Source organism: Rhea pennata, chromosome 6 (assembly GCF_028389875.1).
Source record: "Rhea pennata isolate bPtePen1 chromosome 6, bPtePen1.pri, whole genome shotgun sequence".
NCBI lineage: Eukaryota > Metazoa > Chordata > Aves > Rheiformes > Rheidae > Rhea > Rhea pennata.
Window position 1 is genome coordinate 27541349 of NC_084668.1, and position 27368 is coordinate 27568716.

The window sequence follows — 27368 nt, forward strand, 5'->3', positions numbered from 1 at the left end:
ATGCAAAAGCTATTTACATCTTAAGTAGAGTGGTTTCTTTACTGTATACTATAAATGAGAGGCTTGTTATTTTATTTAAATCATTTAAAATTCTTTTTAAGCAAGAGAGACAAAAAAAAACGGGAAAAGAACAGAGTGCTAATTTCAAATACTGGCATTGTCTGCAAAGAACTTTATGAAAGGACAAAAAAATGAAGGGTTTCTAGTTTATATTTTGAACAGTAATATAATAAAGTGACATTGATTCAAAAGTCAGATAAGATTTGTGTTGGCAATTCTTTTATTGGACATATTTTACTGAGCATTGAACACTGCTGCTTATGTAGGCACAGATTTAATAGTAACACCACAAGATCAAAATGATAAAGTGCAGACCTGTACTGAGAAGCAGGCCTGGTAAGTCAGTCTACCCTTACAACTCAGCAGAGAAATGAAAGAAAAGGGAAAAAAAAACTGCCATTATAAGAGAGAAAAAAATATATTGTAAATTATGTTCCAAGGTAACAGAACAATGCAATGTTTCCCAAGTATTCCCAACATGTTCAATATTCAAGTCTTGTGTATAAGCATACTGTGTTTGTCACAGTAAATATTTGAAGTTAGACTTTGGTTTACACAAGTTACAAAATTACTTACAAATTTAACAAAATTGTACTGAGTAAAAGAGACCTCAACATAATTTCTTTCCTCAATGCTAATTAGTACTTTTGTGAACAAGAAATTCTACCAATGACCAAATAAAAAAAAGTAACTACATAAACAGCACTAAACATCCAAACTGTGGTTTTTCTACTAGAAAAACTTTGTCTTGCCATTTTTCTGCGAGGAAACCTGCAAACAATTTTCTTCAAACAATTTTCTTCTCCATTCATTTTCTAGACATATCATGTGCCTCTAAATGTGTGTGTGTACACACATATATGGTAGCTATATTTCAGAATAAAAATTTACACACACACACACAAATATACGCATATATTTTATATATATATATATGTGTGTGTGTGTGTGTGTGTGTGTGTGTGTGTAAAAAAAAAAAAAAAATCCAACAACCTCCACTTCTCCTGCTATGATTTTCTGCAGAGTTCCAGTCTTTCTTATCACAGGCTTGGTCACAAGGGAGTCTGTGTAAATCATGATTTTAAATCAGTCTTTGATAGATCTCATTCCTGCTTACATCAGAATCTTCTCCATAAAAAGATTCATGAGATAAAATGGTAACTTCAGCATGACCTAATCTTTCCCAATCTCATAAAGGCAGTTTTCCAGCAGAAAAAAAAAAAATATATATATATATATATGGATGTATTTCCAGAGCTTGCACAGACCCAGGAAAAAAAGGCAGACACCAAGAAGAATAAAACTAATATAAGCTAAAACATTATTTTGTAGTAAACAATAGAATATAACGTGCAATAGTGCAATTTCTCCTTTGTTGCTCCAACAATGCAAGTCTTGTTATACAGTCCCTTGAATTTTGACACACAGCATTTCACATCTAATTACGTGCTTGTCGTGAATTGCTGGTTTTGCCAGACTTCTGAGCTGAATCACTTTGTCCAGGTTCTCCTTTTCCCTTTCCAAGGTGGCGGAGTTTCTGATCCCAGCGCTGTATATTGAAGTGCAAAGAAATTATAAATAGATGACCAAAGAATAAATAAATATTATTTAATACTATAGCATGTGTTTACAAACCATTCACTTCAGAAATGCCCCATTACAGATACTCTTTCTATCTTTTGTAAAATAGATTTAGCAAAGAACCTCAATAAACCGTAATAAAAGAACACTGCCAGACTATGCTCAAATAAAGAATATTTGAGAGAAAAAAATACATATTTTTCCCCCACCTGGATTTAATTTCTGCTTTCCCTCCTAGCAGTTACAATTCAACATTACAGCATCATTCAAGTCCGGGAAATCATACTACTGACCCAGGTGATTTTACCATCTAGCCAACTACTTCTCCCTACATTAGATAGGAAAAACAGCAGAATACCTCCACTTGCACCTGCAAAAGTCTAAAACAGCACTGGTTGAGAATAATCACCATTTCCACCACATTAGCCTCAGAGAGGGACCAAACAGTGGAATATGAGTTAAGTAAGTTTCTTTAAACAGAAAAAGAGAAATGATTTCCTGGCCTAGTTTTCTTCCAGCCTTAGTGATGGGGGAGTAGTGAAAAAGAACTGTGGAAAATCAAACTAGACTAATAGCTTATATCTTCATTTTGCAAGGATAAAGAACTTCTGCAGTTTGCCTCCCTATACCATACAGCTCAAGCACTTATTTAGAAGCATAATTTACTTTCAAAACCAGAGTCCTCAGGTTCTTTTTGATACTTAACTGAGAACTTCTTGTAGAATTCTGGAAGGGAGAGAGAGATAACAGTTGTTTACCTTACATTGCCCTCCAACACAGCAAACTCAAGGAATCATGTAAATGAATGGGCTGATACAAGGACATAATGACTTCAGCAGGAAAGTGTCTCACCTTTTAAATAACAAAATGTAAATAGATCCACCTGTTGATTCTTTGGAGGAGAGAGGGGAAACAGGATGAAAAAGATAGTCATTGAATTTAAGGAATAGAGTTGGTCAGTACTTTGTATCATGGTGTAATCAGACATAGGCATTGATTCAAGCAGTAACAAAACTGTAACTGAAGTTGTGCTCAGTTCTGTCACCATTTCTGCAAGAAGTTACTGATCTTTTCAAGCAAGGTGCTGAGGATACAAAGGAAATCGCTGGAAGATAACAGTAGCTCAGTACCTTGTAGAAGCAGGTTGTGAGGCGTATTTCAAAGATCTGGCTTTATAGTACTTTGGACAGTTGCTCATATAATTTTGTGAAGGTGCTATACAATTCAAAAGGATTCAAAAGAAGCAGAGGGAATTGAACCCTTCATTGCTTGTTTATCCTATAATTGGTATTCTTTGCATTTACTGCAACACACACTGGAATAAAAGCTGCAGAAAATACTTCTTCCAGGTAATAGCAACATCAGTATAAAAAAACCAGAATAAATGCACAGCTAGTACGTATGGTAATGCTTTTGGAAAAGAAGATTGCCCGAGAAGCAAGTAGCAACTTAGTAGCTATTAGTTTCTAATAGCACCTCCTTTTGGCAGTGGGTCTGAGGCCATATGCCCTCCAAGGCACAAGGCACCAAGCTAGAGGTGGGTGGGTGGTATGGGACAAAGGAAAGGATAGAGTGGGATATATGAAGAATATGAGAACAAAAAGGAAGAACAGATGTAAATTTAGGCCAGTTTGGGGACTCTCAGCCTAGTAAAGCTCTGGGGATAGCAGTGCCCTCAAGAAGCTGCTCTGACTTTGGACAGCCTTCTCATAGGCTTCTGAACAGCAGCACAAAGCCACTCAATTTCAGTTATTTCTCTTTCCATCAAAATATCTATCCCTCTGTTGAGGGCCAAGAGGTAGAGGAACATAATTAAAGCTATATTTAGTTGAAAGGATTTCTGAAGAAATGAAACTTCATACTATCTAGGAAGCAAACAGTACAGGGCATCCCAGTAGGCTGGAGCAGGGCATCTGGGAAGTGGATAGGGAAAGTTTTCATCTCTCTTTGATTACTGTATTTTTAAGACTGTCAGCTACACTGACAATTAAAATGAGGACAGTGACAACTATCATGGAACTGCAAGAAACACATACTAATATTTGTATGCCAAGTGCCATATATCTATTTGGCCATTCTTGTGGTGAATCTCACATCACAAAGAGAACATGGTCTGAAATTATCAATAGTCATCAACGTCACAAACTTGTTATTACTGAATTCTTGCCCTACACTTTAATTTATATCACTACTCTCCTGATGAAAGTACCACTACTGTATCAACAGTTATTTATATAGTGATACAAATGCTTTTGAAATACAGAGCAGCTAGTCTCTACTGCAAGACTTTAAAATCAATCCAAACCTGATACATATCAATAGGTACAAGAGCTGACAGGATAGCAAAAAGATATCAAGCATCACAGGATTTAAGAAAAAAAAATAAATAAAATAAAAATGAAATAGGAGTAAAGAGTTTAGGTCTTTCTATATCCACGGAGCTCTTTACTACTGAGGTAGAATGAGGCAAACTATGCATTCTGCAGCACATGCTATCACAAGAATATTCTGCATACAGAGTCAATGCCTGATAGAACAACATCTGAATTAAACTGAAACTAATACCTGACAGAAGGCAACACCAGCTCTGAAATAAGTGAGAAAATAAGTAAGTTGCCAAGAAAGAAACAATAACTATATTGCCACCAAAGAACTGAAACTAAGGAGAAATTAGCCAATAGCCAGTCAGCCAAAGCCAACTTTGTATTGGTATTTGACCTGTGGCACTGGATTTGAGAAGTTGTGCCAAATCAAACAACAATTTGGAATAAGATCCTCAGATCTTTTTCCTCATGCAATTACTGTGGATGTGACAAATATGCATAAAAAAACCTTATATTTGTAATTAGAACTGTATTTTCTGCCATTTACTTACTGCTAAAGCTGTTTAAGAAAATATCCAATAGTAGAAGTGACTGGTTTGTACAGATTAATTCATTATGTCAAATCCACATTTGAGAAATTGTTTCAAAACAAGAACGCTCTCTGTAAAAATGGCATTCCTTACAACGTTGAAATCAATGATATTCTGCTATGTATCTAGATGCATATAGAGAGAAGCGTGAACAGGTCAGAACTGTGTGGATGCCTAGTTTAAACAGCCAGCCAGTCCTCCTAGTACTTGAGAGATATTAAATTATAAGACATTAGAATATATTTTCAAGTATTGTGTTTGAGCTCACTGCTTCAAATTCTCTATTAGGTGTAATACATGAGACTTCCTTATCATGTATGTCCCTCATCTAGGCCAGAAAGATAAAACCTAAAATAGTCACAAATCCCACACAATTAGGTAAGAGAAACCTATTTAAAGAATATTAAAACCTAAAAATACAATTTCGTGTTAGATTAGGCAACACTGGTAAAACCCTTTATTGAGATTCTGGTAGTAATGGAGAAAAAGCAAGCATGTGCTGTGGAATGCACAGTTCGCCTACAGAGCTAAAACACTCCTGTTTTTTAATTTTTAAGACTGCAGTCTTGATCACTCTTACATTAGTATACTTTTGAGGTAATTCCACTCTTTACTTTGTTCAGTATATTTTTCTGAGTAATATAATAAATTACATGCCAGGTTAACATTTAATCATTGATACTAATGAATGAGGGCCTGTCTGTATTTTCTTCCTTTTTCTTGAAAAGGAAGTAAGGGGTAAATGTTTCATATTTGCAACGTTTTACTTTTGGCAAGACGTTTTCTTACCTTTACTTTTTTACCTAGACGATCCTTCCATTTCTCAGCTATGGAGCCCTCTACCAAGAGTAACCTATATATTGGAGACAATCAGCTATTTTAGCAACAGGCATATAGAGGGTGCAGGAGCCAATACAAACAAAAATAAGAACTCTGTGCTTACAGAGACAGCCCTCTGCCATTCAGCAATTCAGCCAAATTCAATTAAGGAGTTGTACAGAGATTCACACCTAGTTTTCAGAGGCTGGTACCTCTGAAATATAATTCTACGGGTGGAGGAATAGATCAATAACAAGTATGCTTCAAGGGTGAGGAGAAAAGCGTTACCTAGAGCGCTCCTCATCTTCATAGCCCATTATGATGTATTCTTCATTGGCACTGAGTGGTGGACATAGGCAACCAGAGTTTGTATAAAGGTTTACAGTGTCCTTTGGGATGTTCACCAAAGAAGATTTTAGAATCTCCTTTACTTCCACTACTGCAGTGACATCGTGACATTTAGTCTTCACCTCTTTCACTTTAGCCCGAATGACTGGGAAAAAGTAACAAAGAGCATAGTTAACTGCAGCAAACAATACGGGTTACCCCGCAAGCCATTCCTAGCGACCTCAGAGATTAGTCTTTTGTGTGATCATTTACCAAAAGCTTAGCTGAACTCAGCAATTTTCCCACCCCCAACTCTGTGCTTTATCACCTCACCCTTTGGGAAGAGTGTGCGCCATATTATGCATTTAGTTCATTATTTGCATGCTTTCCTCCTTTTCACTCATGCTATAACTGCTCCCTCCTTGACTACTTGCAGTACAGATGACCAAAGATAATTTGTCATTCTCAGCCTTTCACAAAATGTGAATATGCATAAAAACTTATTGTATCACAATTCCTATTGGATGACAGGCCCTTACCTTTTTTATTCTTTCTCCAGTGACCCAGCACCAATCTGTTCTGTTCTTTATGAACTCTAAGTGCTCCTGATCTTGACCTAATGACCTGTCCAGTCATTTCTTCCCTTATCCTTTCTTTTTGCCTTAAGTTGCATAGGAGGGAAAGTTGCCTTTTTAAGGCAACAGTTTTTCAGACCTCTCATGGTGAGCAATGAACTGATACCACATGCAAATGCAAAGCAAATCCAGGTCGTACTCTAGAGAATGCTACATCTTTCACAGTTTGCAGACGACAGAATGCCTTCCCATTTAAGATAAATTAAAAAAAAATAGATTTCTAATTTCTTATAACCTATGTGACAGAGGTAATATGGAAGGAAAGAAAAGGAGGAGAGAATAAGGGACTTCTCATGCATTATCCACAAAGACATTCAACCAGCATGTATTTCAGCCACTTTAAATACAACTGCCAATAATAAACAAACATTATGCATTTAACATACACAATTTATTCAAAATGATCCACTCTCTTAAAACCTCTTAAGAAATCAACACAAAATCTTACTTTAGTTTGGAGCTCTTTCAAATGCCTTTCGAAAGCTCTTTAGTTTCAAAAGAAAGAAAAGGAGGAAACAAAGTAATACAAAATACAACCAGGTTAGCAATCATCAGTAGCATGCTCAGTAACTCTCTACAACATGCAGGGGCGGTAGCCACTAGAGAACAGTCATTCCATTAAGATTTCCCAATCTCAACAACACCTTAAAAATAACAATGTCTGACTGAAGACAATTCTTATCAGCTTCTAACAGGATTTATTTTTAAAAGAAACTTATCTGGCAGTAATTGTGTAAACACAATCTTAATGAACATTAAGTAATCACTACTGTCTAGATGTAGTCTTTAAAAGATGTTCAGTGAACCTAAGGCTATTCACATGAGTAATGGGTAGCAAGACTGGGCCCCACAAGCCCCAATCTCAAGGGCCTAATTATTCAGCTCTTGTAAGTGATACATATTTATGGACTTCATCAGGTTAATCTGCTTAAGACAAGTTTGTGAATAAAAGCAGCAGATAGGATGGATGATATGTCCAAAAGACTAGGGCAATTCGGATAATAGGCATAACATGAACATCATGCAGTTTCCCCAAGAGCTACTGACAGCATAACACAACTGCAAGAGGTTCATTACTGACCTCAATAGCATGAAAAGGAAAGAACCTGGTATAATCCACAGTGAGTATGCAAGCATGAACATTAGTTTAAAAAATACATATATCCTCTGTAAGCAGATCATATCTGAGTTGTACATCAAAGAGGAAATTTAAGCATAGAAGTCCATAATGTCATTTTTGTCAAATCACTTTGCGCACTAAAAAAGTGCATGAATCCTGAAAACAATCTTGTATTAAAATATTAAGCTAATCCTTATTAATTCTTGTACAAACACTCTCAGTTTTGACTTTGGAAACAAGGCTTCAGGCCACATCTTCCTTCTGGGTTAACAGTTAATAACTGGGTCCATAGCCTACCTTTGTGAAAATTTGAAAATTTTCCAAGACCTACATATTTAATTCCCTCACTGTAGCAAAATATTGATCTCCTCCTTAAAAAGCTGGTATCTGGCCATGCCACAGTCCTTACCATAGTTGTAATTGTTCCGAAGATAGGTCTTCTGGGTAGCTTTTATAGGCTTACATTTGCAGCGCTCTGTAAAACAAAAATTTTTGTTTAGAAAGAATATAGTATGTGCCCAACGACAACCTGCCTGAAACTCCAATCTCATATCTAACAAAAAACTTGCCTGAATTTATTATTACAGGCAGGATAAATGTCAAAATATACAGGGTATTATTGGTCTGCTCTGCAGGAAGATATTATGTAACTGTCCCAAGGTTGGGTTTGGTTTGTCTACCTAATGGCATACATTCTCTGCAAATGACTGGTCTAGATGGAAATATTAGAGTACTACTTGTAAAATATTAACAACCACTGACAAACTTGCGTTTGATTTTTTTAATTTTATGACCAAAAAAAAAAAAGCATCTTAAATAGCTGCTTTATTTCTAAAGCAAAGTACAGTTAAAAATGTAGACAGTAATTCTTCTTTCCCTATCAACAGGGTGACAGACCAAGGCAAAGGTACCAATCTAGCAAATATTAGTCAAATGGATCAATGTGGTATTTTTCATGCATATACTATAAACAGTGCTTTATTTTCTAAATGTAGATCCAGATGAGAAGTTATCGGCTAAGTCCAAGGACTTAGATACCTAGAAGCCTGCACTGCAGTGCAGAACTTCCCGGCATTGTGTCCCTAGGGCAGAGTCCACAACTTTAAAGCAAGCTCTGACACTCACAGTGTAATATAGGAAAAAAACTGGAAAACTAGACAGAATGGTTATCCCAGAGAATTCATGGGGCAAGCAAGGAGCTACCTTGGTTCCACAGGTGCAGATGGGAAATGCTCAGCTCAGTCATTTTTACCACTGCATTTCTTCTGATTTTAGTTTTCAGATGTAGAACAGGAGGAGGTCCTAACCCCTACCTCAGAATCCATATGCAGGAAATCCTGCCTTGAAGGTTGGCACCTCTGGCTGTTCTTTCACTGAACAAAAGATGGCTTTGTGCTTTAAAGTGCAGCTTGGGGTGAGAGGCATCTTTACTTTGCAGGCTGAAGAATTTACCAAGAAATTGGAAATCAGAACCCTACACTGTCCTCAGGCTGAGGGAATTCAAAACTAATCTCTTACCACACAAGGAAGCATCTGAGCTTCTCTGAATGAGGAAAAAAAAAAAAAAAAATTACTCCTACTGAAGCTGTGCCATTGTGCAGCCAGGAATGCTAGCTTCACAGACCAGAAAGCGCAGAGGACCAGAGGCGAACAGTTAAAAGCACGCATGAGAGAGCCTATGAGAGATGTCCCTGGCATGGGAACTGCAACTGTATTTAATCCTTAAACTCCAAGTCAAACAGCAGTGAGGAATAAAGACAAGAAACCAGGTTCCTTCACCACAGGGACAGAATGCTTTACCTTTTCAGCCACACAATCATGTCCCTTCTTAGCTTCCCAACTAATTTTGCTTGAAAATTTCAGTAGGAGTAGTGTTGAAGTTCTGGCTTCTCCTTTAAGAAATTATAAGGGCTAAAAATTCCATGAATAACAAATAACTGTGTAGTTATAAACAGAACAAGGAGCTGCTCATGAGTCTCTCCTGCCAAACATGAGCTTGAAACCTGTGACAGCCACATGAGGGTACGAAAGTGCACACAGGCAGGTTTTGACATGCAGCAGGGCCAGCAACCGAAAACCTCAGTTTCAAGGCAACAATTGCCTCATTGAGCCTGAAACTCTGCAGATGCTTGGAGCTCATACTTTCTACGGAGGAAAGATCAGCAGTTTATTGGCAACATGTCCTAGATCCCACTATGGTTCTACCAGCATGCTCATTCTCTAATTTGAAAAAAATAATATAGTTAGCATAGCTCCCTGGAAAGATTGCTATTGCCTGACCTAAGTCATTCTGATAAATCTATGCTGTAGATCATATCTGAATATAATTTAAACTTGTACTGCACATACAGAATTGGACATGTAATAATAAAAATATGGGCCAGAGAGCCACCTTCTGTTTGACTTTGCTGCATAAAGCCATGACGCAGAACCTTTTATTTTAAAAGTAGGGAAATCTAAACAGGGAAATTATTAGCCCATATGGCAGTAAGGATGACCTTCAAAGCACAATAAAAATGAACACTGTCAAAGTACTATTTCCAGTGGTGCAGCTTCCAGACAGCTGGAAAGAATACCTGATGTAAACACACTTTCATTAGCGTCTGGAGAGTACTAATGCTGAAGCCTCAGACCCATACTTTTATTAACACCACAAATATTTCACTGCTGGTTATTTTAATGCAAATATCCATTTATTTCAAGCTAGTGTATAAGTGGAGTTTGATAGAGCTGCAGAGTCAATCCAGCTCACTGAAATCTTCTGCTGCAAGCCCACTAGCACACTCATTTCAAACACTGGGTTCAAGAATTAAGCATACTTAGTCATCTATTTGGACACAATCAGTAGAAGCAGTATCTAGTTTAGAGCAGAGCAGCTGATTTGAGCATAGACCCAGGTGTCCTGACTCATACTCGATGTCCTAAATATCTAACACTGTCTGCTGATTGTATTTCATTCGGCATTTAAATAGGAGTAGACTTAATACAACCTATTTCTATACACCACTTATCTAAAATAACAACGCATATAGCCAGTGATTCAGTAAAATCCAAAGTGAACTCTAAATTTAGAGTTTCAAAAAGAACTTTTATTTCCTGGAAAAGACTCCTTCATAAAAAAAAAAAGAAAAGAAAAGAAAAGAAAAGAAAAAAAAAAAAACAAAGACAGTATCACAGGGTTATGGACTTCTCAAATTAATATTTATTTTGGATTAAAAAAAATTCTCATAGTTGACAATAAAAAAACAGAGGAGAGAACATCTCAAAGAGAACAACGTTTCCTTGAATTTCAAGCATATCTTCAGAAATTTATATATTAAATCTGTTCTCCATATAGAAAGACTGTATTGTTAAAATAGGCTCTACAGCCTACAGCCTTAAGCTTTTGTATGACATTGTGTTAAAATAATAAAAGCAGAGAAGGGAAGTGATTTTTGGCTTCCCTTCTGCCTACATACTTTAGGCCACATTACGGCACATTTTATAAGTTGCCTCAGAAGAGGCCATAAAAGACCTGATCCTATGACCCATACTCATGCATGCATCTCAGAATTCAATTCCACAGTTTTAGACTAACAGTTTCCTGATCTACAGAACTCTGATCTTTGGTACTAATAGAAAAAGAATAGCTACCCTCACAGTTCCATCAAATTTAAGCCAGTATTGAAGCTTTATTTTCCCTTTTTTTTTGTTGGGAGGGAGAAGAAGGGGAGAGAAACACATTTCATTACTACTACTCTAAAGACCTGCCCATGTTCTTAATGAAGGATAATTTCCAATAGTTCTAGTGCTTTTCAAATTTATATCTCAAAGAACTTTACAAAAAGATGCATTATTTCTAATTCCTACTGAGAGATAAAGAAACTGACACAATGAGGCATCAAGTCACTTGCCAAGGTCAGTTTTAAAGTCAGCTGTAGGGCTAGAATGAACTCAGCACTCCCAATTCCTGTTACACTGACCTTCAAAAAAACATAATGCAAGTATTAGAAAAAACAGTTTTTGACTGATGTATGTTTCTTTCAAGGCAAAGCTTTCCGCAGAGAGCATGAATAGAGTGCCCACAAAAGAAGGCAGCAAAATTATGTTATAAAAATGTACTGTCTCTTGATGCTAAGGGAAAATCCCATTCTACACGAGCCACGTGCAGGTTTTGATCTGGATATCTCTAATTTTTCTAACGCATGTTTGTCTGCCACTTTGCCTGGATATTCTCCCCTGAAGCCGCCAGAATTCTCAAAAGAGCTCTGGAACCACAGCAACAACATATCCAAAGCACTGAGACAGAATGTCACATCGGTTTTGATGGATATCTCAGCTAACTTTTCAATTAATTATTCTTTTTTAATATAAGCCAACACAGGCCTAACATAAGCTCAACATTTATACCTTTGAAAACTTCCTCCTATAAATACCAAAACAAATGGAATGCACAGCAAAAGGGTTTTCCACAATAATCACTACCTACAAGTATGCCATTTTAAATGTACACATATACATAGTCTAAAAATATGTCTGTAAAACCAATCAGTAGAAGTACTCAAACCTAGCAAATTCTTTGCTGATAAAAAGGTCTGGAAAAAAATTCTAAGCAACTTGAGGAACATCTGATGAAATGCACAAGAATGTAGTTTACAGCTGAGACGGGAACGAAAGAAAGGAGAGAGAGGGGGAACGAAAGAATACATGCAGACTTGGAGCAAAAGTTTTGCCAATTGACACCATCAGGGATAAACGATGCTTTGAGCAGATTTAAGACATTAACATTGCTCACAGCAACAATACCCAGGAGTATTTGCAGTATGTTTTTAGAAACCATGGAGTTGAGTCCAGGATTCTTTCAAACACTTCATGTTCATGCTACTTGCAATAAAATCCCTATTTACAATGGCAAAATTACAAAGCTACTTTACTGAACATATAAATAAACCAAGTATTGAAAATATATATATTTTCAGGTGAGGCTAAATGGTGTTCATCAACTTAAACAAGTGTACTACATTGAATCACCAAGTGAAAACTGGTGATAAAAACAGTACTCTTCTTTGTTAGTCTTGTTTCTGCGCATTTTCACTCTCTTTTTGGGTTAAGGTTTTATATGTTTGGTTTTGTTTTCACTAGTCTAGCTGCACCATGATAGCTAAAACAGTACAACTGAATCTTACTCTCTTCTTTCCCTACTACTTCAGTCTGCATCACTGAAGATAGGCAACTCTGAGGACATTAAATATTAAATACTTCTGATACAATATGACATAGAAAGCATCTAACTTTATTTTCATACCCCAATTACAATTTGTTACCGTGCAGCATGAAACACACTTTCTCACGTCATGCAATTAAAAATTGCTTAATATTAAAAAGATACGTAATAATAAAAAACTTAGTCTTTCAGACATGGTTCCATGTTTAAGGCAAAGTAAAGGGAAGTTTGTTAAGGACCTCACTGTTGTTGGGGGGGGGGGAGGATTAATTGTTGCTGGTTTTTAAAGGATGTATATTGGAATTTAAATAACATTTTGCACTTACATAGCTTCTTTCACAATAGTACCTACTGATTAAGTTTTAAAACTGTATTACAAGCTGAACATTATTAATACTGTTTTACAATTCTATCACAGAGATAAAGGCTAAAGTTATCAAAACTTGGTACCAAGACATAAGTTCTGCAAGCCCATTTAGGTACTTATATTAATAAATTGACCATCCTTGTGCACTGTAGCTGGTCAAAACCTCTAGAAAAGAAAAGACAGTTTGTCTAACACTAGCTTCCCAACTGTTTTTGCCAAAAGTCTATGATGAAGACTTCTGAAGGAAAGCTAATAAATTCGGGAAATCCTACAGTCATTGGCTTGCTTTAACTACAAATTCATGTTTCTATAATATACCATCTACCAGGCCAGGCTTTGCTTTATTGCATTGTCTATGAAGAGTGGCAAAACTCGGAGGAGTTTATTCAGTTCCAGCAAAAACAAAACAAAGAAAGGCATCAACAGGGGACCCACTGGAACAAAAAATGGTCTCAGAAGGTCTCATTCTTTTTCTTCTCAGATTAATGGGAGTTTTACCATTATCTACAAAGGAATTTAACTTACAAATTTTAAACTGTTATCTTCATTGCTTTTGCCCTTTACAATAGAGAGGGCTGGTATAGTCATCAGTTTGCTGCAAAGTAAAATAAAGTTAAGGAAAATAGGCAGAAGTATTACTTATATCAGTTCTTAATGCTTCTTAGCAAACCAGAAGATCTTTTTCCTTTCCTACTGAATCTTGAACAGCCTATTTGTGTCTAGTCTTATTTGATCAAATAGTATTAAACCTGTAACTTGTTTTCAGTGCACTTCCACTCTACGTTAATGTGAACATCTGCAACGTTTGTCTTCTTTCAATTTATGCATTAATATCTACAAAGGTATAGAATTTTCTTTTGGTATATACTATTCAAACATTGCACTGTTTTGCTTTACTGTTTAAAGACTTTGGATTTCTATTTTTATTTCAGTAAATATTTTCCCAATTAAATCAAAATTCATATTGATACAGTAGCAAATGCTTTGACCAATACAGTGATGAAATGGGCTCCAAAACATACAGAGAAGCATCTGAGTAGTGTGTAAGAAGTCAGATCAGTAGAATTCCTGTGTTGAATAACACAAGTTTGACCAACATTATTATTCTCTCTGTATGACAAAATGCTAAGAGAAATGTTTTGCATTGTATTGATGAGGCAAAATATGCTTTTGTAGATTTTTGCCAAGGAAATTAGAGACATTCTTTTTCTCATTAGGTTTTCAATTTTACAGAGAAAAGTAGTCAGAAGATAAGTTAGAGTTGGAAGATCCGAGTAAAAAACTATAGCATGTTTTGTAGTAGGGAAGCAAATGTATTTAGTGAATATTCTTCCTGTCCAACAAGACAAAGCTTTCTATGAAACCAACACAGCACTCTCAATTTGATGGAAATTTTACCTAAAGTAGAAGAAACAAATGCTAGAAGAAGTGCTAAAAAGTTAATCCAGTCCTCTGCTAAGAAATATACAGGCTTTCCAACCCCTAAATCTCACTTTCATATGAAAGAAGTACAATCTACAGAAGCACAATCTACAAGATCCCAAGACAAGACAGAATATTTATGCATCGCTTAGTACTAGTCTTAATTATTGAAAGAATTTGCAAAGACTATAGCTTATTATACAGTTTTATAAAAATGTACTCACCACTGCCGGTGCCTCTACAGTTGCCATTATTAGAATCCATAGGGAAATCTGGCATGGATTTGTAAAATATGTAAAGAAGTGTTAGTATTTTTAATATTGGATTATTTCAACACAGCCACATAAAAATGCTTTTTATTTCTCTAATATTTAGTATATTAAAACTCAATAACTTTTATTAATAAACAAAGAAGTTGTAATGTTCTAGAAGCCAGACTGTTCTTGTTAAAGTTAACACAAACTCTTATTTAAATTTGCATGGAATATGGTTCATAATGTTAAATGTAAAAGTAGATTAAATGTCACATTTATACTGGTGCATAGATCGGCAGATTTGGGAGAAGGATGGAAATTTATGGCATGAACTTAGTGTATCTAAAAACATATACATACTGTTTGCATTTAATTAGATGCTGAAGGAGAAATTACTTTTGGTTTGTTTTATTGGTTACTGAGGAAATTAAACAGACTATAATCACATCATTGAAGCAAATGCCAAAACAAATGTTTCAGAACATTTCCCTTCAGTTTAAAAATATACTGATTATTTTGAAGGACAGATAAAGAACAAAATTAAAAAAAAGAAAGAAAAAAGAGGGCACTGTGCAAAAGTTACAAATGTTTCTAAAAGCAGTTCTTTGGAAGTGGAGTGTGTCCCATGTTGGTAAAATGTATAATTTCAAATCTGTTGTTCACTAAATCACACTTCCATTTACTGAATTTATGCATATACTTAATAATGAAAATGAATATATTATTGCATATAATGTTGTAGATGTTTAAATATATAGAATAGATGTTTAAATACAGGAGAGAGAAGTTACCGGGGAGACACAGCACAAATCATTAGAACGACAAATAAAACGGAAAAACAGATGAGCCTTCAAATAAAATGCCATTCTTCAAGTTTGTATGCCCAAAGGATTGTCCAGCTTTTCACCTCTAGAAATTGATGTCATACAAACACCATCTTTCTTACATCCTTACTTTATCATGTATATCACAACACAGCTCTTAATATAGAAAAAATGAATCCATGAGCATGTAACAAAAGCTACAGTCTTGCAACAGGAGCTACAAGGATCTGGCTGTAAAAGTCTAGGTCATTGATGATACTTGGTATAGGTAGAGTTTAGATACAAGGATTATATTTTAAGGGCTGGGACCATTATTTAATAATAGGTTTTGAACTATAAATATATTTAAAATACTTAACTCTTCATCAGAGATCTAACAGTACATACTTGATCTTCTAATTTTGCCCATACATTAAAAAAAAAGTCTTAATGTATTTTTTTTTATACTTCTCATAGCATGAGATTTCTTTTATATAAATGGACATATGGCTAAATGATAGTCAGGGCAAGCATAAATCTGAAGAAAAAAAACTAATTTAGCTAACTAATGCAATAATTAACTTCACAGAAAACTTCAGAAACAAGCATTTCTACCAATGTAATAAGCAAAGAGTACAGGAAGTAACACAGAACAATTGACTAGATGCCTTATGTCCAGCATCCTGTCCCTGGTAACAGTCCAAACTATTTCAGCCAAAGAAAGTTTCTCCGCAGAAACTATCCCAGTACCTTAGTTTACAGTACAAAAAACATTTTTATGGTACAATTCAGGCTTCAGCCATAATGTACTTCTATGGTAGCCATAAGGCATCTCCATATTGCCTTGTAACAAGTCAAATTACATACACTAATTCTTATTTGTTTTACTGTGATTAGTCATGTGAGATATTCTTGAATATTTAAAAAGTTATTTAGATGGGGTAATAATTAAAGGTTGTGACTCCTACTAATGATATATGATAATAAAAGATTCTCCAACAAATTTAAATGCTTTTTACATTTTCTCAAGTGCTTCCATGTATGCCAGGGCAGGATGAAAAAAGAAAATGGTCTTCCTCAAGCAAATGATTATCATATTTCTTTTCATTCTTCTCCCTTTGCAGGGCTGAGCTCTGTTGCCTTGTTATAGTATAATTAGTTGGCATTTCTCTTTAAACCTACAGCTCTTCCTGACTTGGTGACAGCGTACAGTCTACTTCCTTCTATAGTTCAATAATTCTCTGATCTCCTCTCATTACGGAAAGTAGTATATGAAACACTCTACTTGTGGTGCTAGTACCACCTGGTGATGAGGATCAGCCTGAGGCATTTTGCCAGTCTAGGCATTCAAGAGAGTAACAGCGCCAGTCAAGCAGAGAAAGCTCTCTGGATTTGCTGCCACTCCAGTGCTGTTGTCTTGGGCAACTACTCAGTTTGCCTTTAAGGCCAGCTCGCTCTGCACATGCCCAAAACAACTTTTTCTGGTGCTTCATCTGGCCCAACAAACTGCAATTCCTGCCAAAATGGGCACGTCAGTTATGAATGTTAAGAAGGGATGTTTTGTTCACACTTCTAAATTACATTCTCTATGCCAGTAAAACTGTTAATGGAGTCTAAACCAAAAAAAAAGGCACTGCAAGACACCCTTCCAAAACTGAAGGCTGATCCAAACATTCATGAACTTTATGGTGCTTATATTAGATTTGTGTGTCGATCCAAACTGCCAACTTCTGACCATCCAGAAAAATCACCTACTGTTCTTTTTAGCTTCATACACCTACACAAGAATGTTTTTGATAACAAATACTTCCTTTGTTACCCAAAGACAGGGATTCTAAAGGATTTCATTAATAAACAATTACACAAGATAATAAATTTGTATATTAAGGTACAACTCCAGAATGAGAACCTACAACTGGATCCAGTTTGATACCCTTGCTACGTCAGTGCTAAGTCCAATTGACTCTGGAGTTTTAATCAGAGACAAATTTGATAAAGCTGGTGTATTTCTGTGACTTCAGGTCAGATCTCCAGCCCTGATTTATCAGCTTTCATCCACCACAGTCAGTAGCTCTATAATAATACGCATCAGCTGAAGAACTATCCTTGTAACCAATATATGGAAAACTCCATTGCAATGCAATGAGGGCTCGTAAACACTCAGTATGCCTAATTGATCCTATAACAGCAAAAAACAACACACACACACACAAAAAAAAAAAAAAAAAAAAAAAAAAAAAAAAAAACAGAGGGAATTAGGCCACTTTCCATCAGACACTTTCTTCTACTTCTAGGTATGCAACTTTTTTTCTTTTTTAAGTCAATTAACAATGCACCACAACCTCAAATCATTTCATAATTCTGCACATATTTGCTTGCCAGTTCACTTGTCCAATCCCAAACTAGTAATTATGGATATCTGATGAAATATTTGGCTATACTGCAAAAGAATAATTTGATAAGAAGTTGTTGTTCAGAACAGCTAGTAAAGAAAATATGTTCAGTTTTTGTGCCTAAATTGAGGCTGTGGTGCACAGTGTATTGTACTCTGCAACTATGGTCATAGTAAAGTGTTTGTCAATGAAAAAAGGGTGCTAACTAGGTACTGTTAAGCCACTTAGTGATTCCTTTGCTTAATTTTGAGGGCTAGGCCAGGCAAGTATGGAACTGACCCTAAGTTGATACTGCTATTTCTCAGTGTACTTATGCCTATTTAGAGATGGGCAATTACTAGAGAGAAGCACAGAGCTGTGGGACAAAAGAACTGAGAGAGGATACCATAGACTTTCATCACTGCAGAGGACACACTGGAAAAGGCAATGTCCCTGTCTGAAAGATCATGTCCCTGATCCTTCCCCCACATCCAGCAATCAAGATTTTGGTGCTGCTGCCTCCTTTCCCACTGCCTGCCCATGCTTTTCCCCCCATCTCCAAGGCCAGGGCCAAGGTAGATTACAGCAGGCTAAGTCTCAACCATCCTGCTCCTGACCTAGAGTATCCTCACGCAACAGTGTGGGAACCCCCTCCTTGGCTGGGCACTCCTGCCACCAAGTTCGCATCAGCCATGTGACGAGAAACTCAGGGTTGGGGCCATCCCTTCCACCAGCCCCACATGCCCAGATTGGCTTAAACCAATCCGGGGCTCTGCGGAGAAGGACCTGGGAGTGCTGGTGGATGACAAGTTGACCATGAGCCAGTAATGTGCCCTTGTGGCCAAGAAAGCCAATGGTGTCCTGACGTGCATTAGGAAGAGTGTTGCCAGCAGGTCGAGGGAGGTGATCCTGCCCCTTTACTCAGCCCTGGGGAGGCCTCACCTCGAGTAGTGCATCCAGTTCTGGGCTCCCCAGGACAAGAGAGACATGGAGCTACTGGAGAGAGTCCAGCGTAGGGCTACGAAGATGATCAGAGGGCTGGAGCACCTGCCCTGTGAGGAACGGCTGCGAGAGCTGGGCCTCTTCAGCCTGGGGAAGAGAAGCCTGAGGGGGGATCTGATCAATGTGTGTAAGTACCTGAAGGGAGGGTGTCAAGGGGACGGGGCCAAGCTCTTTTCAGTTGCCCCGTGTGACAGGACAAGAGGCAATGGGCAGAAACTGAACCACAGGAAGTTCGGCCTGACCGTGAGGGGGAATTTCTTCCCTGTGAGAGGGACAGAGCACTGGAGCAGGTTGCCCAGAGAGGTTGCGCAGTCTCCTTCTCTGGAGATATTCAAGGCCCGCCTGGATGCAACCCTGTCTACCATGCTCTAGGTGACCCTGCTAGAGCAGAGGGGTTGGACTAGGTGATCTCCAGAGGTCCCTTCCAACCTTGCTGATTCTATGATTCCATATTTTTAATAATAAACAACTGACTTCCAATTGTTCCTCTTCTCTTCAGAACTGACTTCTTTGCAAAGTGCTGTCTTCACAAAAGAGTGTGTTGAAAGAAGTATCCATCAACAATGATTAGCAGGACTGTCAAGGAGAAATATTATCCAGAGCTCAAACTCTATTGATCCAAGTTTTCCTATTAAAATTTGATTAAGAGAGGGGGGAAAATAAAGTGATTTTTCCCACAAGCCATTCTAATTAATCTTTTTTCAATGTGAAGCTATTAAAATCACTCAAAAGAAAATTAGAATAAAAGTTATTTGTATAGTAAGTGTACAAAATAATAATTGCTGGACTGCAGATTTAGATGAGAGGTTTGGGAAATGGCAGTAACTGGTAGAAACTTAATCCTGAACACACATCTTATTTACGTCAGTTAAAAAAGAGAGAGAGAGAGAGAGAGAGAGAGAGAGAGAGAGAGGGAGGGAGGGAGGGAGAGGAAAAAAACTGCCAAGAGTACTAAGAACCTGACTGTCACTGTAATTAAAAGAATATCACCCAGCTACTATTGAAGCCATTTCAGGAACACTGCTCTAAACAAAAAAAAACAAAAAAAAAAAAAAAAAAAATTTGATCATTGTTTGTGCACTTTCTTCAGGTGGAGATATCTGTGAGCCCTGTTAATTAAGAAATCTTCCAAAAACACATATGTTTAGGCTTTGTAATCTATTTTAGTTTTTAATATATAGAGAATCTTTGTTTATCTGATTGCAAAAAGAAAAGTGAGTGAAAAATAACAAAAATGATGCTAGTTAAAATTTAATATAGATCTTTGTACACTAAACCATAGAGCAACTTGCAACCTGACAATACTTCCACTCCATATACACGTAGGGAAATCTGAATCTCTTATCTTTTATTTACATCAATAGGAAAACAAACATTTCTCACTGTCTGCACCACAGCCTGACAAGTTTTGATAAAATTCAGCTGCATAGAGCTCGAATCTGTGCTTAGACCATAAAAGCTATTCTAGGGAATTCAGTCTTCAAAGGCTGGCAAATTGAATTGATACTAAGACATAATCAGTGATATTATCATTTACAAGGTTTAACATTCTCTTATTTAACAACTTTTAATTTCTCTTAATTACATTTGCTCATAGTGTCTCCTTCAAAGCTTGCAGCTTGTGATTATTTTGTTCTTTTAACTAAGAAATCAGTCCACTTGAAAGTTGTGCAAATGACTAAAATCTCCACTCTAAAATGACAATCTCGGCATACACAACCATTCTGAGGAAGGCATACTTTGTGTGTCTGAAATACTTTTCTAGCACATTGTAGAGTTTGACTACAATAGAGCTAGGCAAAGTGTGACATCAAGTTTGGCAACACCTATTTTGGAAATTAAGTCATTAATACATTAAAAACAAGCATGAGAAATGATTCTTTCACTTTTGATTTAAGCATACAATGCCTAAGTCACATAGTGGGTTCCTATGAATTCCTCTTAAGGCAGACATGATTGAACTACACTTAAGATTCTCAAAATACATCTTCCTCAATTAAATAACATTTAATTTTCTTTCATGTTTAAGACATTTAAGGTATAACTTTTTTAAAAAAAAAGAATCTGAATTCTAAACGCTTTTCTTAAAATAATCACCCCAAATGATTCCAACGTTGATTATGTGGTTGATACCTTTACTATGACATTTCCTTTTCTCCAATACCTCATCAAAAGCCCTACACACCTTCAAGCCATTTTTATATCTGCTTGTAACATGGGCTGTTCCTGTTCCAGGACAAGCGGATAAAGACAGTACAGCAATCAGCAGCTAGTTTAGGGTAGCGGAAAGGCCAAGCTTTTCTAGTATGGAAACCAACAAGCATTTTAACTGCTCAAGAATCCTCTTGCGACAGGAGTTAGAGGATTTGTATTAAGAGACTGCAAGCTGTAAACTCCAGAAATACGGAGATAACTGGATGGATTTGGCTTTCCCACAGAAGATGCAAGTTAAATCACAAATTAAGTACAGTTTCTTATAAGTAATGAAACATTTAGCAAGATCAAATACAGTGAGATATGACTGAGACATTTTTCAAAATTCTGCAAGGGAAACATGAAGGTTTGCAAAGTTATCCCTACAATAAGCAACAAGATACAGAGTTTTTCAAATTTTAAAGTACGTCCCATTCAAATATAACTTCATTTGCAAAGTGAGAAATACAGCTGACAGAACTGTCCTCAAATATGCTTGTTACCCCTAACATTGCTCTTACTTTATTATTTCCTTCTTCAAAACAGAAACAAATTTGCAACTTGAATATGAACAGCATGATAGACAGTAGCAGACCAGCACACATGCTTCAGGACTTTTTTGAATCAGCATTCGAATGCCAGCAGTGAATTTGGTCATTTATTATGTGTAAAATTAAAGACAGGCTCTTAAATTCCAGGAGCTGATAGACTGAGTGATGCAGTGGTGAGCAAGACTTGCCTCTGTACATGCTTCTTGCTACTTCACAAAATAAGAATATTTGACAGGAATAAAGAAAATAGACAACTCCATAAACTTGGGGAAGAGTCAGCTTAAGCATTTAGCACACAGAAACAAATATATGGAGCAAGGTGTATTCTGAACAATATACATAGCAACACTACTTATACACAACTATTCAGCATATATCATACAACAACAGCCTGTATCAATGTCTGTGAGTGGAATCACTTTAACCCACAAAAAATGTAAGATAGAGGCATAAAGTAAAAAGCCTGAAATAGAGTTGACCTTAGCACATGCTGGTCTCGCAAGTGAGAGGTTGTCACACTGTCAAGCGTGTTTTTTCTTTTTTTTTTCCCTTCTTCCTGGACAGTGATCTGTGGGATCCTCCAAGCAAACTAAAATATTCAGCATCATACTAGCCTCCAAAACATCCACATAGTACCTTTTAAATACAGGCCTGGAGATTCCCTGTTATGTAAGTATAAAGAACCTAGGTGTTTTCCACAGGTGATGAAAACTGGACTTCAAACTTACTGACAGATACAAAGTATGTGTAATATAAATAATATTTATTATATGTTGTATTTATTATTATGTTGTTGTATAGTATACAAATATAATACACACAAAATAACAAGAAAGGTATGTTTCCCACAGGATAAATCTTTGAAGGTGGTCCCTAAAACCTGAATCACCTTGGCCACCCAAAATCAGCAGCAGAATATGGCAGTCCATGTGGCGTTTTGGGGGGACAGCACAAGCCAAGAGGGTCCTATTTCTCTTAATTCAAGTTGCATAGGTTTTTTCCAACTGAATCCTAAATAAGGCACTACCAACGTGTAAGCAGCCCTGAAGAACTAGAGTAAAGACACAAATATCTCCCTCATTCTTGCAGAGAGAAAGCCTCCTCAAAGCCTAGGCTGTGTATGATAAAAAGAAGTTGTTCTAAAAGATGCTCATGGAGGATTAAAACATAACCTGAGTATCAGTAACTGAGAGTGAACTTTTTACTAGCATTTGCCACAGATTTTACCAATCACAGTTTCTCACATTTTATAACAGCCACAGTATTGTAGGCATGGGGTGTACAACTGATATGAATGAAATTCTTCTTCATTTACTGCAACTTCAACTAAAGAAAAAAAAAGTGGATTTCAAATGAACTTCAACTTGGCATTGTCAAAATGACCATTCAAGTAAAGACTAACTACTTTAATGGTGGCAGAGATCAGACAGGTCTGATCAGGTCTGTAGGACCTGATGAGGCAGAGCTTCCAGGAATCTCATATTGTGGAGAAACAATCAAGATTGCACACCCACATATTCAGCCTCTGATCAAGGCTCCAGATGAGCGAGGCCAGCAGTACTGCTGGTACTGGTACAAATCAGAGCTTGTCAGAGCATCCAAAAGGGAATTTTTGCTAGGTTCTATACAGATTCTCCCTGGCTGCAGAACCAGACGACAACTGAACCGGCATGACATTCAACAGTCAAAAATGTTTCAGTATATTGAATCAGCAAATCACCTGCCACACTACAAGCGCTCTGCATCCTGTGGCCACTGTTTTTCCCATGATAGCTAGAAGTCTCTGACTCTCAGACTATACCTGACCCTTACAAACTGCCACTGCCAATGCCTTTTACAAGCAACCCATACCACAGAAGATGGCCTTCCTCAGCGTGCACCAAGTGCCAGAATAGCCCTTTCATCCAGCCAAACCACAGGTTCATAAGAGGCATGTGGCGGAACATTAGGAAAAGAAATGGAGATCAGACCTTTTGAACTGTCCCTACTCAGCAGCAAACACCTGAGTATGTTATCTTTTAGGCTGCCACCTTACACAAGAGATTAAAAAATATTAATCCTCCTCAGTTAATAACGCAGAGACTTTAAGAGGAAAGAATACAGTAGAATCTTGTCACTTTGCAGCAGCAAATTTCTTTTTTCTTTTGAAAATGAAAAATGAAGATTTCTGAAGAATAAAAATCTCTTCTGTAACAAAAGCCACTGAAAAATGAATTTGTGTGTATTTGCTCTACTAAAAGTAGTCTACAAACAGCATGAGGTTCAGGAGTGTTCAGGAGGAAAAATAAGAGTACTGTATACTAACCATTGAGCAGTTTGTTATTTGCATCTTCTACTTGGCTGCAATCCTTTATTTGTAGAATTGGGAAATGTTCATCTGACTTCTTCCTAGAACAGGAATACTTCATTCTGCCTTCTAAAGGAGCATTTTTATTCCCCCAAGAAGGATTCTTTCAGTCTAGTGAATAATACATTAGTTCAAAATTTTAAACCCAGAAACGAGAATGTCATCAGGTTCTCATTCACTGAAAGAAAGTTTTCATGGATTCTGGACGGGAATCATTCAAAGAGGTTATTGTACTGCTCTGCTTCTCAGAAATAGGTAACTCTGGGGCAATTTTAGCAAAACTTCCTTCCTTAAGATTTGAATGTGATTGCTTTCAAATTGCTGTAGACTTGCCAAGCCTCACTCAGTTTGGATCCATTTTAAAGCAGTTGTGAAAGCATGTCAAAACTGCTGAAAAATGAGTTTGGTGTTCAAAACCACACTCCCCCAAACCATCCCAGCAGGTACACAGCCCTCAAAAAACAGCAAGAGGAGATGCAGAGACAAAAATAAGTAGCTAAGTTTACAGGCTAGGTACTATTAGAGAGGTTAAAAGGAGGAAGGAAATGCAGAACATCTGGAAGAGTCAGAGAATTTTAATACAACTTGAGTAATCAGGATATGATTATTGAGTGTCATACAAGTCTTGAAGAGGTAGAAAGGATAATTTTATGGAACCAGAGAAGGAATGGAGTTGGTCTCCAACAGAGAGAAGTGAACAAAGCTTATCTAGGGAAGGCTGAATAAGGGAAGCACAGTCAGGAAACTAAAGCAAGAGATATTATTAGGAGAAGAAAACAGGAATGACAGTATTCAACATTACTAGTAACAGGCTAAAAGCACAGTCAAACACTGAAGTGCTGATCAAAGCAAGTATCAGAAGAAGAAAACCTTTCATTCAAAAGACACTAGTGATGGAGAAGGAAGGATGAGGGAGAGATGGAATAGACTGCACCCAGCAAACTGCTCCAGCCCAATGCTGCAGGCTGTGCAGCCAGAGGAGTGGGCTGCAGCAGCAGGAGTTACTAACAAAGAGCGTGAGGAAGCCTGAAGGGTGCACAGGTGCATTCCTGCCTTATCCCTTAACTTCCTGTTAACTGCTTTCTGGCCAAAGCTTGCTTTTCTGCTGCTTTGACACAGAGGTCACAAACCCACCAACACTGCAACATACTGCATGTTCTGTGCAACATGGTTACAACATTGGCAAATGTTTTCCTCAAACGAGACAGGCCATTTTGTAAAGGTCAAAGCTCAGTCACGATAACTACCATTGCCTACTTTAATTCCCTATTCAATAGCTACTTCACTGGAGTATTTCTGTGGTGCTTGTCTTACTGCGTTGCAGGTGTGCAGTGCTAGCTGTTCCACCCCAAAGGGAGCTGCTATTTGCTGCAAGTGGAATTGCAGCCTTAACAGAGCAGAAAACCTCAGCAACAACAGTTTTGCAGTGTCCTGGTGACACAAAAAAGGCTTCCCAGCTGGAAGCCTTCACCTAACCACATAGAGATTTTCTTACTGCCCAGGAAACCCTTAGACAGCAACATGATAACGTACCTAAAAATTAATTACCAGCAACCTTGTGGTATCTAACAAAGTAAGCACTGCCAATGAAACAAGATGTAGCTGAAAAGCTGCTGGGCACTGTGGGCTTGAGGGGCCCCTTGGACACCATCGCGATGGGACACGGGCTGGAGCAGACGAAGCAGTGTTAACACTGGAACCAGCCTTCAGCTCCCCCGAGAACGCCAGCAACACGATGTACTAAAAACGCACCTTCGCTGCCCTGCTCCTGAGCACACCCAGGGTACCTAACGCCGGACCCGTGCGGTGACCGTGCACCAAACGCGGGCGGGCGGGCGGTCGTTTTCTCCCCCTCCGCGGCCCCGCACGGGCTGCGACCGGCCTGCGCTGCCGCGGCAGGGGAGCGGGGGGACAGGCGCACCCCGACCCGGGCGCCGCCGCGCCGGGCCGGCCGACGGGGGCTCCGTTCCCCAGCACGGTCCGCTCGCGTGCGCGGGCAGCGGCCGGGGGGGGAGGGCGCCATCGCGCCCGCGGCGCGGCACTCACCGGCTCCCTCGGCGGTGACGATGGCCTCGGGGGAGATGCAGACGCCGCGGTCGTAGAGCGGCAGCTCGTCGCAGGCCAGGCTCTCGGGCCAGGCGTGGCGGTAGCGCACGAGCACGGGCTCGCAGCCGGCGCGGGCCCGCTCGCACACCGACTTACAGGGCTTGATGGGCTCGTGCTGGAAGTCGATGGTGCAGATGGGCGCGTACATGGCGCAGAGGAAGAAGAGCAGGTCGGGGCTGCAGTTGGTGCCCAGCAGCCCCTCGAACTGCTCCATGGCCAGGATGGCGTTGGCCTGCGTGCTGTGGTGCAGGTGGTTGGGCATCTTGGTCATGTTCCAGGGCAGCGGCTTGCAGAGGGGGATGCGCACCGGCTCGCAGGCCGCGGCCCGCGCCCGCGGCGCCCCGCGCAGCACCACCGTGGCCAGGGCGAGCAGCGGCAGCCCCCGCCACATGGCGGCGGCGCCGCCCCGCGGGGGCCGCCGGGCGCTCGGCGCGGCGGGGACGGGCGGGCGGGAGCGGAGCTGCCGCGGGGCGCTAGGCCGGCATGTGGCGGCGGCGGCGGGGCGGCTCTGCGAGGGGCTGCGCCCGCGGCCGGCGCAGTCTCCCTCTGCGCCCGCCACCGGCGCGGGCGGGCGGGCGGCCCCTCCCGCGCGGGGCGGGGCCGTTGGCCGTGGCCGTTGGCCGGGGCGGGGCGGGGCCGTGGCCGTTGGCGGGGGCCGTTGGGCGGGGCGGGGCGGGGCCGGGGCCGCGCCGTTGGGTGGGTCCCTTCGGCTCAGCCCTGGGCGCGGCCGCGGCGAGGTGCGGAGCGGCGAGGGGTCGAGCCGCTTCCCGGTGCCGCGGAGACTAAGCCGGTGGCAAGCGGAGCAGCAAGACCCGGTACATGATGGGAGACCTCCCTCCGCTCCCGCCCACCGCCGCTGAAACGCGCCGTGTTTTGCCGCGGCGGCGAGGCTGCGCGGCCAAGTCGTGGTAACGCGGTGCCGCTGAGGTAACTCGTGCGCCAGAAGCGCGTGTTTCGCCACCAAGGAGCTTGTTTTAGAACAAAGAACTGCCGGCAGCACCCGGCACTTCTGTGTGCTGGTTCAGTGTCATTCGGGCAGTTCTGATGAAACGAGAGTAACACTAATATCTCAATTACGCCAAAAAAAAAATAAAGAAAAAGAAAATGCGATTTAGTGTTCAAAAAGCGTTCCTAAAAGGTGAACTCCGAACAGGAACAGCTGATAAAAATACCGGTTTACAAAGAGAGATAAATATATCGATTTCTACCTTAGTCCCTGAGAAATACTCATGTATGATATGAGAAATATCTGGTTTTTGTTTGCTGCTGTACATGGTGCTGTAGACTAAGAA

General features: G+C 39.2%; 1 protein-coding gene across 1 annotated transcript; it reads right to left on the reverse strand.

The window, feature by feature from the left end:
• Positions 1-262: 262 nt before the first annotated feature.
• Positions 263-26467, reverse strand: FRZB (frizzled related protein). The gene is made up of 6 exons (XM_062578677.1): positions 26017-26467; positions 14673-14720; positions 7866-7931; positions 5663-5867; positions 5345-5408; positions 263-1609 (listed from the first exon to the last, which is right to left on the reverse strand). Exons 1-6 carry the CDS (start codon positions 26465-26467, stop codon positions 1499-1501), a joined length of 945 nt encoding a protein of 314 aa, XP_062434661.1. The 3' UTR covers positions 263-1498.
• Positions 26468-27368: the final 901 nt, after the last annotated feature.